Source organism: Hibiscus syriacus, unplaced genomic scaffold (assembly GCF_006381635.1).
Source record: "Hibiscus syriacus cultivar Baekdansim isolate YM2019G1 unplaced genomic scaffold, ASM638163v2 tig00117034_pilon, whole genome shotgun sequence".
Classification (NCBI taxonomy): Eukaryota; Viridiplantae; Streptophyta; class Magnoliopsida; order Malvales; family Malvaceae; genus Hibiscus; species Hibiscus syriacus.
In genome coordinates, this window is record NW_024063533.1 from 1384053 (window position 1) to 1396796 (window position 12744).

At 33.4% G+C, this 12744-nt stretch overlaps 1 protein-coding gene and 1 pseudogene across 1 annotated transcript; one reads left to right on the top strand and one right to left on the bottom strand.

Annotated features, from left to right (window-relative positions):
- Window positions 1-1772: 1772 nt before the first annotated feature.
- On the top strand, window positions 1773-5570 carry LOC120196655 (coproporphyrinogen-III oxidase 1, chloroplastic-like). Its single transcript, XM_039198404.1, is given in 9 exon segments — window positions 1773-2180; window positions 2182-2470; window positions 2607-2682; window positions 2966-3060; window positions 3616-3699; window positions 4837-4924; window positions 5000-5124; window positions 5197-5295; window positions 5381-5570. Coding segments are annotated over 9 exon segments (1092 nt in total). The 5' UTR covers window positions 1773-2013; the 3' UTR covers window positions 5450-5570.
- Window positions 5571-7007: 1437 nt separating this feature from the next.
- On the bottom strand, window positions 7008-8407 carry LOC120196460 (annotated as a pseudogene).
- Between the last annotated feature and the right edge of the window lie 4337 nt (window positions 8408-12744).

Sequence of the window (12744 nt, forward strand, 5' to 3'; positions counted from 1 at the left end):
AAATACTTAACCTCAAAGTTTTCCTATACTAGATTATACGTATTGTGTAATTTCATACAAAAATTAAAATTTGTCGAATTATAAAATAATTTGCAAAAGAATATTTAAAGATTTTAATGTAGAAAGTTTTTTTGTCACACACAAAAAATAAATAAATAAAGTTGATGTGTTTACACAAATATCACCTAATAGAAATTAATTACATATTAGGTATCATTTTAAAAAGATTTACAAAATTAATACCCGAATTTTTTTAACTATACACAAGAGTGTTAGATCGGCAAATAAAGATGAAATGGTGTCTGACATGTAATTAATGTTCTAAAACGGTGATTTTTCGGTATAATCGCCTTTATAATCACCTTGAGACCATTTTCTTAACAATTTTCATAAATTTTCTTTTGTGATTCAATCCTATTTGAGTTAATTATAAAATAAATGTATAAACTATAGTCTACAATAATTTTTGAATGGTCTCAATGTCTAACGTTACAAACATTATCATTTTAGGTGTTTGTGCTGTAACTGTCGTTAATTTTCTCTGTTAAGTGACACGTGTCACATTTTGATAATTTTAAAATTAAAAAAAAACCCTAATTTATTTAAATTACAAAAAAAATCTCCAATTTATTAAAAATCCTAAATCCTAACCTTAATTTGTCACCACCTCCTATTCCGACCACGACCACTGCTGTTAACTTAGTCACTGCCATTCTCCTAATCATACACCACCGTAGTTGCCATCGATTGACTGTCAGAATATCGTGCGATCACGATTTTCATCCTAGGGTTTACGAGGTGCAAAACGTCGATTGGTCGCGATTTCATAGAGACATTGATTGTCGGAGTAGGCGATGTCGGGTGGAGCTTCATCGACGACAAAAGACGGCGACCGAGTGGGTTTAGAGGCCAAAATGAAGATTTTTAAAGTTTTGGAGCTATTTCGAAACTTTTGTGTGCTTTTTTTAAAAATATAGAATTTTATTTTTTTTAATTTTAAATAAATTTTATAAAGCTATCCGAATGTGACACTTGTTACTTAATAGAGAAAATTAACAACGCTTACAATCCGGACATCTAAAGTGATAATGTTTTTAACGTTAGACACCGAAATCATTTAAAAAATATTATAGAGTAGAAAAACTATAATTTAGGCAATTATTTTATAATTAAGTCATCCTATTTCTAATGCTACTGTTTCGTAATCAATCAAAGCAATTCGAAACAGATCCTGATATTAGCAGAAAGAAATAAAGAACGCGAACCCTGATTCATCATTAGCAAGTAGTTCCATGGGAAGGTAAGATGTTACCGATCAAACTGAGGATTGAAACGGTGGTAAATTAGGGTTTGATAAGATAATATTCAAAAGTGCTGAGATTGTTGAACAAATTTAAATTAGATCAAATTTTGCATGAAAATTTTTTGCAACACAATATGTTGAAAATAGCAACCTATATTTTGTTTTGACAACAAAACAAAAGACGAGAGATGGAAGAAGATGGCGGAGTTAAGAAGAAATAATAATAATAATAATAATAAAAAGAATTAAATTAGTGGAATATTAAAATGTTAAAATTATTTTTTTAGTATTAAGATTAAATTAAAATAAAATGTAAAATTTATAATCGGCTGACAAAATAATTTGATAAGACTCATAACGATTCGAGAATTGAAAATGATAAACTGGGATTCAAAGTTTTAAAAACTCAATTGGATTGGGTACGAAGCAAATTAATCATCCGAAATCGATTGTGAGTGTAGGAATAGAGTAGAGAATGGGAAGATGGAGGAATAAAGCGTTGACAGAATACCTGGAAAATGAAATCCAATGGATTGGTTGTTAGGTTTTGACTAAATTCTCCACCGGAAATGAAATCCCTTAAAATACCAATGGCGAAACCAACCAACACAGTCTCTGTGGGCTGATCCCTACTCTTTTTTTTTATCTCATTTTTTCCTTCTATTTGTCTTCACAATTTCGAGTTTTCGTGGAATCAACAATCTTCCGCAATGCCTTCACTTCCAACAATCGCTCTCTCTTCTTCATCTTCTCCATCTCTCTTCCCAATATCTTCTTACTCTTCTCCCAGGAAAACCCAATTACGCTTCCGCCTTTCCTTTGCCCTCCCCAGGACGTGTTCCGCCACTTCCATCGAGAAAGAAGCTGTCATCTCCGACCATCAGGTCGCGCTTCCAGCGGATGATTATGGAGGTGCAGGACAGCGTCTGCGGCGCCCTCGAGGCTCTCGACGGAGCTGGAAACTTCAAGGAGGACGCCTGGACGAGGCCCGGAGGCGGTGGAGGGATTAGTCGAGTGTTGCAAGACGGTCACGTTTTCGAAAAGGCTGGTGTTAATGTCTCGGTTGTTTATGGAGTTATGCCCCCTGAAGCTTATCGAGCTGCCAAGGCTGCTGTCACTGATCAGAAGCCCGGTCCCGTTCCCTTTTTCGCCGCCGGGATCAGCTCGTTAATTACTAACTTTTCAAAACTTATTTTCTTTGCTCTTTTTTTTAATTACTATTATTATTCAAATTTTTGGTGAAATTCCATTGAAAAAAGAAATTACTGATGATTGTGGCATTTGGGTTTTCTTCCTTTTTCAGGTTTTGCATCCGAAGAATCCGTTTTCTCCTACGTTGCATTTTAACTATAGATATTTTGAAACTGATGCCCCGAATGGTACCTACTTTATAAATATTTGTTGTTGTTGTTGTTGATTTATTGGTTTGGCATGCTAAAATGGTAGTTCTAAATTTTGGATACAATATGGATATATGAAACGAATGAAACAGACAAAATGCTACATGGAATGAATACATGGAAATGTCTATATAACAGAAGTTATTTTCTTGCCAATATATGATTACATATATAATGCATTAAATACGAGTCTTTTTTTTGTGTTTCTAAGATACGTAAAGTGGTCTTAGTTTAGTTGGTGTCTTGTCTTGAAAATGCGCAGATGCTCCCGGAGCACCCAGGCAATGGTGGTTTGGTGGTGGAACTGATTTGACTCCGTCTTACATCTTTGAGGAGGATGTCAAGCACTTCCATTCAGTGAGTCGAATTTCAATTCTTTCTTTCTTATGTTTCCTTTTTCATTCCGAATAAAAGGTAAAAGTCATATGGGTTTCTTGCTCTTGTGGCAAAGGTTTTCTCTATTTCACCAAACAGTGAAGCTTGAGACATCTGCATTTTCTCTATTAAGATATGAAGCAGCTCAAGCAGTTGAATTAGTTCTAATTCTGGTAGTTTCACTCTGAGAAAGTATAGTGTTGATCTTAACAAAAGAATTCAAATTTTTGAATATCTCACGATCTTACTAAATTTTATAATGGTTTGCTGAAACACACGTGGATTTAATCCATTTAACAGCAGCAACCTCTGTTCCTTTTACATATTAGTAATGTATAGACTATATAGATTGATGGGTGGAGATAAAAGTTTCTAACTGTCAATGCACTGCACATGTCTTCCTTGGAGACAGCCATGACTTTCTATAAATAACAGTGTACAAATGTGTAAATATCAGTCCTATTCCTTAAAACTGTTATTTGAAAAATGAAATATTTTGCCAAATGTTCTTTTGCTAACATTGGCCTTCATTTGTAGATACAAAAAGGGGCCTGTGACAAATTTGATCCATCCTTTTATCCTCGGTTCAAAAAATGGTGTGATAACTACTTTTACATTAAGGTATGATCTTTGCTTGATTATTTTGGCATTATATGAGTTTCTCGTCTATTTCCTGAGTTTTAGAACTATGTGTATGGCCTTTGTATCGAGAAAATGGGTTTTCCAATGTGATATTTTCCTCTCTTTGATGATTTTACCATGTACAATGAATGGATTTTCCTTATATATATGCACACACACATTCTATAACTTAGATTTACTTTTCTAGGGTGGGAGAGAGCTTCTTTTGTGCCTTACTTGCTCCTTATAATGATAAAGAAGTTTGGTTTATGGCACTTAGGGTACTCATCTGCCTAAATAACAATACAGTAAATATAGATTCACCTTTGGCCTGCTTTTACTAACTTATAATTGCATGTATAAATATATGCTCCCCAGTATGTTCAAAGTATTAACTAAAGCATTTTGCCTTGTGTTATTTCTGGTTTGGTTGATGTTAATTTTATGTTTACAGATTGAATTCTTTTTTTGTTCCACTACAAATAATGTTTTCCTTTCATATACATCTGACAATGAATATTGTTTTCCGCGATTTGAGGGTTTTGATTTCTTTATTTTTATATTTCTAATTTCAGTGATAATAACAGATCATTGAACTTTTGAGTTTTGACTGATATTGTTTATCTTTCATACCTTTATTTAATGTAAAAGGACATGGAGTCAGATATCTTATACTCCTCATAGGTTGACAAAAAAAAAGATTCAGCTAAACTTTATATCATTCTTGAAATTCAATGTAAAAGGATATGGAGAGAATATATCTCTTGCTAAATTGCATATCCTTCAAAGAAAAGTCACCTACATTAAGATATATGGTATTACTATTGGTGGAAGCTTGGTAGTTTTTGAGTAATGTCAGTAAGCCTGCGGCGTGATCAAATATGTTCTCAAAGGCTTTATATATAGTAATTTTCTTAGAAAATGTATTGTACGGGTCTATGTACTGTAGTGTGGATTACATTTCGGTTCTTTGTATGTTAGAATGAGCAAAATGGTTATATTTTTGTAACAGTTGAAAAAGAAAAAACCCTTAATTTTACAAGGTGTACTTAATTCATTGACTCCTCTCGTTCATCTGCATTTTTTCTGCATTTAATTATGGATTAAATTATTTTTGTCTGCTTTTGCTCTGTGCAGCACCGGGATGAGAGGCGAGGGCTCGGGGGAATATTTTTTGATGATCTAAATGACTATGATCAAGAGATGCTACTTTTATTTGCCACTGGTAATTGCTTGGGTGCTAGCACATATAACAAGTGATTCCAATTGTGTTTAGTGTTTCTAATGAAGCAATATGCAGAATGTGCAAATTCTGTGGTTCCCGTGTACATACCCATTGTAGAGAAAAGGAAGGATACAGCATTCAATGAAAGGCACAAGGCGTGGCAACAATTGCGAAGGGGGCGCTATGTAGAATTCAATTTGGTATGGAATCTTACCTAAAACTAAACTAAATGGTAGATGAATCTTAGCTTATGTTTGATATGTTAATGAAAGGTGTATGATCGAGGTACAACATTTGGACTGAAGACCGGAGGTCGAATCGAGAGTATTCTTGTTTCCCTCCCTTTAACGGCACGATGGGAGTATGATCACGTACGCTTTCTTCCCTCTGAAGAATAAAATTATGTTACCCTTCAACTGAAACTGACAAATTATGTTTGATTTGCTTGACATACAGAAACCAGAAGAGGGAAGTGAAGAGTGGAAACTGTTGGATGCCTGCAGGAATCCTAAGGAATGGGTTTGATGCTAACAGATTGAGTTTTGTTTTCAACTTTGAAAATTTCCCCTTTTTTCTTTCGCTATAGCCTATAGGCATTATTGGTGAGGATTTTTCCCAAGAAAATAACACTTGAGATTTGTGTTGATATGGTTTAAGTGCATTAGAAAAAGGAAGGCTCTCAACCAAAATGAAGTATACGGGAACTCATAATCAATGGGGCATCATAGTAATTTTTGTTATATTCGATGTGGTTCAACTAAAATATTTTATATAAAAATATGTACTTAATAAAATTAAATTGATAAATGATCATAAAATGATTAAATATTAGTAATTTAAATTTTTTAGTTTTGTATTTGATTTAAGTAAATATTTAATCATAAAATTTTAATTATTTTAGTTAAAGATCATATAAAATTATAAAAAGATAAAATAAATAATATTTTTATATTTTAAAATAAAAAATTTCAATCATTTTTAATTAAAATAATGCTAATTTGATTCATGATATTAATTTTATAAGAAATTTAATATATAAATATAGATATATATTAAATAAGATTTTTATTGGTACTGCACAGTGGCCGAGTTGCATGTATCTGAAGATGGGCATGTATAAACTCTGAAATATAATTTTTTTTATTAGTTATTTATTTTATTAATAGTGTTCATTGTGAAATTTTATTTGTATCAATCTTATTCAAAAATTTTATGTTGTTAACGTATATATGTTCCCCCTCAAAAATATTTTTGAATCTGTCATTGGTATGATTATAAGATAATATTTATTCATAATTTTTCTTAGCCATTAACAATGTACACTTTACATACGCAATTATTCAAACTCGAAACCTCTAAAAGAATAATACATTTTTAATATATATATATATATATATATATATATATATTAAATAATTAAAAATAAATAAGTTTTCATTATTTTAATATGAAAACAAATTTACGATTACAAAATGCGGGTGAAATTATTGTGACCCACTTAAATGATATTGTCTGCACATTGCAAGTGATGTGAATGCTGTGGACCGCAAATGGTGCCCTTGCCCTTCACCATGTTTCCATCACTCCCAAAATTAATAATAACACCGATTATTGCTGTTATAAGAAGTTAAAATACTGTAAAAAAATTTGCTTACACATGAAAATTTATAGCTGCTTTTAACCGTGTAGTAAATTTTTTTAATTGAATAACCTTATTTCCAATTAATAAAGAAATGGACTGAATTTAGTATATAATCCAACAAAAAATTAATTAAAATCATAGATATAATGTTTAAAATATAAATTTTAATCAACCTGTTAAATGTACTTAATGATTAAAGAGATAATTATTTTTCTTGAGTTCAAACAATTGTATCTGTAGATTGTGTGAGCGTTTTCAATAACTAAAAATAATTATAAATAGATATTATCTTATTATCGGTTGAAACTACTTAAAAATATACGTAATAAAATTTTAAATTGATGTTATATACCGTAAATCAACAACAAATAGAAAACTCTCCATTCACAAAGGCAAGCCCACTAATAAAGCCTAAACCTTTCCTTTTTTACTGCTTATCACTCATTCTTAAAACAAATTATAAATAAACTATCATGTAAATGAAACCCAAAAGAAACTAAAATTGTATAGTGGTAATGCAAGTTAAATCCTAATATTGCTTACAACTGACGTCTAACGTTGAACCATATCCAGTATCCACCTATTTTGTTATCAGTCCGATGAGCCGCGATGGCTGAACACTGAACACTGCGATTGCGGCCTCGACGGCTGCCTTCCGGCACTGACCGGACAGGCTGATATCCCAATCTGCGGCTCCATGCAATTGTAGGCCAAGCACAACGACCGTATCAGGCAAGTATAGCCTCGAGGTAATGGGAATCCAGATAAATAGTTATGCTGCAGGTACAATGTTGTGGTGGTGCCGTCGTACACGCTCTTGATGTACTCCTCGGGGACCGATCCCATCAGACGGTTGTTGTTCAAGAAGAGAGTCTCGACACCAGCCAACCACGGTGTGATCTCCCCGTGATGGAGTTGTGGCTCAGGTCGACGATGGATCCCTCGCCTCCGAAGGATTGGACTGGGGGGTCCACCTTGATCGATGGGAGCCCACCCGATAAATTGTTCCGTTGGAGAAACAGTGAGGTGAGGGAGGGATTAAAGAAGAGAGAAGTTGGGACGGGCCCACTGAATTGGTTCATGCTAACGTCGAGGTACATTAACTCGGATAGTGAATCCAGGGAGTTGAGTGGACCCCACATCGAGTTCTCCGATACCGACAAGTAACGGACGGTTGACGGCAGCCCTGGCAACGGTCCCCTGATCTTGTTCTTCTTCAAATCCAAGTGTAATAACTGCGCCGACATTGTTACGGGTAACTCGCCCGTTAATTCGTTCGAACTCAGCACCAGGACTTTTAAAGATGGAAGCTTTGTGAGACCGATGGGATGGACCCTGTGAGCTGGTTTGAACTCAGATCCAGAGTATGTAAGAATGGGAGATTGGAAAGGGAGGGTACGGGTCCTGTTAAGCGGTTGTTGGTCAAGGAAATGACTCGGAGACCAGTAAGTTGGCACAGTTGAGGGATAGGACCAGTGACGAGACCAGGGAACAGGATGAGCTGGGTTAACTGGGTAAGATTGGAAAGAGCAGGGGATAGTGAACCGGCGAGACCCGGGGAGCCGGAGAGGCCAGTGCCGAGAGAGAGAATGGTGACTCGACCGACGGAACCGCAGGTGACGCCGGTGAATGAGGAGCAAGGATCCGGTGAGGAGAAGTCCCAAGTGGAGAAGAATCTTGAGCCTGGAATGTCTGTCAGGCTGTCTTTAATGAGGGACAACGCCGCCAGATCAACGCCGCTGATCTTGGGTCGTTGCTGAAACGATGAAACAGCCAAATGAACAGAAAACAGCAGAAACAGAAGAAGAAAAGGTGGTTGGTAATGGTGAGCCATCGTTGAATGAACAACAACAAAAAATACCCTAAAAAAGAAGCTCTTAAGTAGTGAAGGAAGATGGAGTTACGTGAATTTATTAATAACGCATTACAAGTGTTTTTTTTAAAAATATATAAGTTGAATGAATGAGATCCAAGAGAGGCAGATATATACTAATTTAACTCAACAAATGGCTGAAAAAGAAATAAAGAAATTAAACTAAGTCAGTGTAAAAATAATCAAAGAGGAGTCAGACATGGGTCAACATGTTTGTTCCCAATTTACACGGATCTGAATCAAAATAGAGCAAGTTTTTTAATTTTTAAGTGTTTTTAATGACACAAATCCATCTTATATTATTGAACCTAGGATTAAACTAAATGGTTTTTGATGACATGTCCAAATCCTAAAAGGAAGTGATTCATTCATTATTATGGGCAGGAAGTATGTTACGACAGATGGGGATGTAAGAGTGCAGAACTACGTATGTATTTTGTTGATTTTCCCACTTTTCCCATTTATTCCTTTCCTTATCACACCATCAGTCATATCAAATGGGAAAGGTCGCATCCTCAATCCAACCATATTATATTACATATGTTTTCATTTAATTATTTATTTCTTATCATTTTTAAATTATATCTTTTAGAAAAAATGATTCGTTTATTACCCAACATATAGTTGAGTGACATAGTAATTTTTTTAATCTTTGGGTGAACTGTACTATTAGTTACCAAATTATTATTATTTTCTATTTTGGCTATTGAACTATCTTTTTTTAATAAAAGGGTCATTAATTTTATTTTATTTTTTTATTTTGATTACCGATCATTAAAATTAATAGCAATGTTGATATGAATTTTCTCTATTTTTGATTTTTCACACTATAATGAAGTTGCTAACCATGAAAAAGGCTTGCATTTCAATTAGAACTAATATTTAAGTTAAAATGTATCAACATCTAAAAAAACTATCAACAGAGATCAAACCTAAGACCCTTATAAGAAAATCTTAAGTTATACAGTTATTATACTTTTATGCAAACTAATATCTGAGTTAATTGGTTACTAAAATGTATTAATATAAATTTAATAATTAGTTATATATATTTTAAAAATATACACTTTAAATCCTAAAATTTAAACCATAAGTCATAAAATACTAAATTCGAAATACTAAGTTTTAAACTCTAATATTGTATTAGTATAAAAATAACTACCAAGAGTTGTTTCTAAAAAAATGAGGTTGAGAATAATGTTAGGTAGAAGAAGTAAAAACTAAAGGCAAAGGGTTAGCACCCTCATTTAGTAATTCCATCTAATTTTTAATTAAATGCTTTTGAGCTACTTATGCATTATTGGTTTAGAAGCATAAAAATGACAGTAGTTTTAATTGTCCAATTTAAGGTTAAAGAAGGGTGATTTTAAGGCGTAATAAAAAATGTGATAAAAATCATAATATTTTAGATTGAACGTAACCTAAAATGTTACAATTTTATTAAAATTTCAATTGAATCTAAAAATGTTAGGGAGGAAATAATATTTTCGATTGACAACCGAAAATGTTATGATTTTTTTTATCACATTTTCAGTTCAACTGAAAATTTTAGAAAAAATATAATATTTTACGTTACACTTAATCTAAGATATTATAATTTTTATCACATTTTCGTGTACTTCTCAAAGTCACCGATTTTTAACAGGTCACCGCTTCTTATACTTCCAATGAAAAAGGGAAATGAGTGCAGGATGGGTCAATGTTTTAATTTAGGCATTGGGTTGGAAAAAGTAGATTAAGTGGCCTACTGGGTTTGGCAAAAGCATGCATCCGAAAGTCCCGACTCCGACGTTATAATACAGAGATGGGCTCCACCATTCATTATGTATGGCTTCCTTTTCTCGCAGTCGTTTATTCATCAGTGCCTGTTAATTTCTGACCCACTTTTGAATGAAATTCTTTTCTTCAATTTTAGTTTTTATAATTACCATTTTATCGTTAGGACCACCACATTGGCATAACTTGTAATGTAACCCATGTTCAGTTACGTTTGCAAACTCATCACCACACTATAACCGTTATATATTCGGAAATTATCTCTAATATGTTTCAAATTTCCGTTAGGACTCACTGAAACTGTTAGCTCTCTATCAACTAGAATTTTCAAGCAGACTTTTCCATTCATCAAAGTCTCCAACTACTCTACATCTTCTGAATACATATTTCTAATCAACTACGGTGCATAGATGAGATCTTTGACAACTTCACTCGATACATTAAAATGAAATTCAAAGTATGGCGATCAAATCTGACAAATTCGTCAACCTACAAGTAACTATAATGACTCTACGACTGACACACGCATTAAAAACTACTGTAAATATCCTTAATCAAGAGGGATGAGGGATGAACTGTTCATCACCACAGTTGACCCTTCACGAATCTCCTTCCTCATAATGACACATTCTCTTCTTTATCTACACACCGGCCAGCAATCGTCCTCTTATTGGTTACGATTCTCCACCCAAATCAAAATGGATAAATCATTTACGATCGACGAGATAAACTTGTCATCAACAATAATGATTACTTATTTTGATTATAATGGATAAAAATTAAATATTTTTAATTTATTCAAAATTTGATATAAAAGTATAATGGGACAAATTTTGATTTTAAGTTAAGTGGGAACGTGGGATACAAGTTACAGGAGTGGGCAGGAAGCAAAGAAATGGTCCAAAAGAGAAGATCCAGTGGCATGGGTTATGAGTAGCGAAGAGTGGACAAATCAAAATTATGATGTACATTTCGTCACGCTACACTTGTAAGATTTCATTTCATTTTATTTTTGTTTTATATTCCAATTCCTCCTTTCTCATTGGATCAAAAGCTTTAATTTCATTTTTCTTATATTTCAAAAAATATAATCAATAAGCCGTAAAATTAATAATAAAAAATTAGTTTAATAGGTATGGGCTCTGTTATTAGTTTAATTTATTAATAATAAATTTTAAATAACAAGAATTCAAAATAAATATATTTAAAATTGTTTGACTAAAAGTTTAGGTTGGAATAAACCAACATATAAAATTTAAGGGTACACTACACAAGTAATCCCTTTTGTTGATTTGGATACTCAAATTATCTGTTAATTTATTGATGAGACATACTAATAAAAAATTAATTTTTAATTTAACTTTTGGATTTGTAAAATTTTATTTTTTTCACCCGTTTCAACAAAAAATTCCATTAGAATCCCTTTTTCTCTCCAAATTTCTCTCATTTAACCTTAACCCTAACAATTTTCATTATTTTTAGGGTAAAGTATTTAAATAGTCCTCAAACTTTTAGTGAGCTTATATTTTGGTCACCCAACTTTTAAAACTTGCAATACAGTCATTGAACTTTTAGTTCGTTTTCATTTTTGTCCCTGCCGTTACCTCCGTTAGATTTTCACTGATGTGGCAGGTAACACCCGTTAACCCACCCCTCATTCTTCTCCTTCTCCTTCTTCTTCTTCTACTACTACTACCTTTGAAAACCCTAACCTCCAAAAAATAAAAACCCAAAAATATAACCTCATTGAAAATCATAACCTCCATAAAATAAAATAAAAAACCCAAAAATCGTTTTGAACAGATCCGGAAAGCATTGACAATGCTTAGATGTTGTGAAAGTTTTTCCATGGAAATGCTTGGGAATTCAGGGGTTAGGCATCGTGGATAGTTAGCAACTTTGGTGCCAAATCATGGTATTGCTTATTATCATCCAATTATTGCAAATCAACCTTTTCTTCAACATGTTGATATTCATACAATAGATTTACATCTCGTATCTCTTTATTTATTGAATTTCTATACCAACTTAATTATTCACATGCCAAGATAAGTACTCTACATCAACTCATGCCAAACAGATAAGAACCAAACTCATAGAAACATAAGCTCAATTCCCATGTGCCAAAAGGGATATGCTATTATACTAGCATCTAAATATACAGAACCCAGAGTCTACTACTACTAACAAAATGTTGGTAATGCTCAATCCCACATAGTATTGGAAACACTATTGGGAATGATATTTAAGGCTTGGCTTTCTCACTTCCTTGTTGAGTGATAGAGAACAAGGGGGACTCTCGCGCATTGCCGCCGCCGTCCGTCCGTCTCGTCTCGGCTCGGCACGGTACGGCATGGCTCGGCTCGGCTCGGCTCGGCTCAGCTCGAGTCGTGGTCGTGGTAATACGTGTCTTCGACACGTCCGCGCTGATACTATCTTTTTAGAGAAAATTCTTGAGGAATTTCTCTTTGAAAGAAACAAATGGAAAAATATGAAAGATTTCAACTGATATTTATAGGCTGCTGAGGA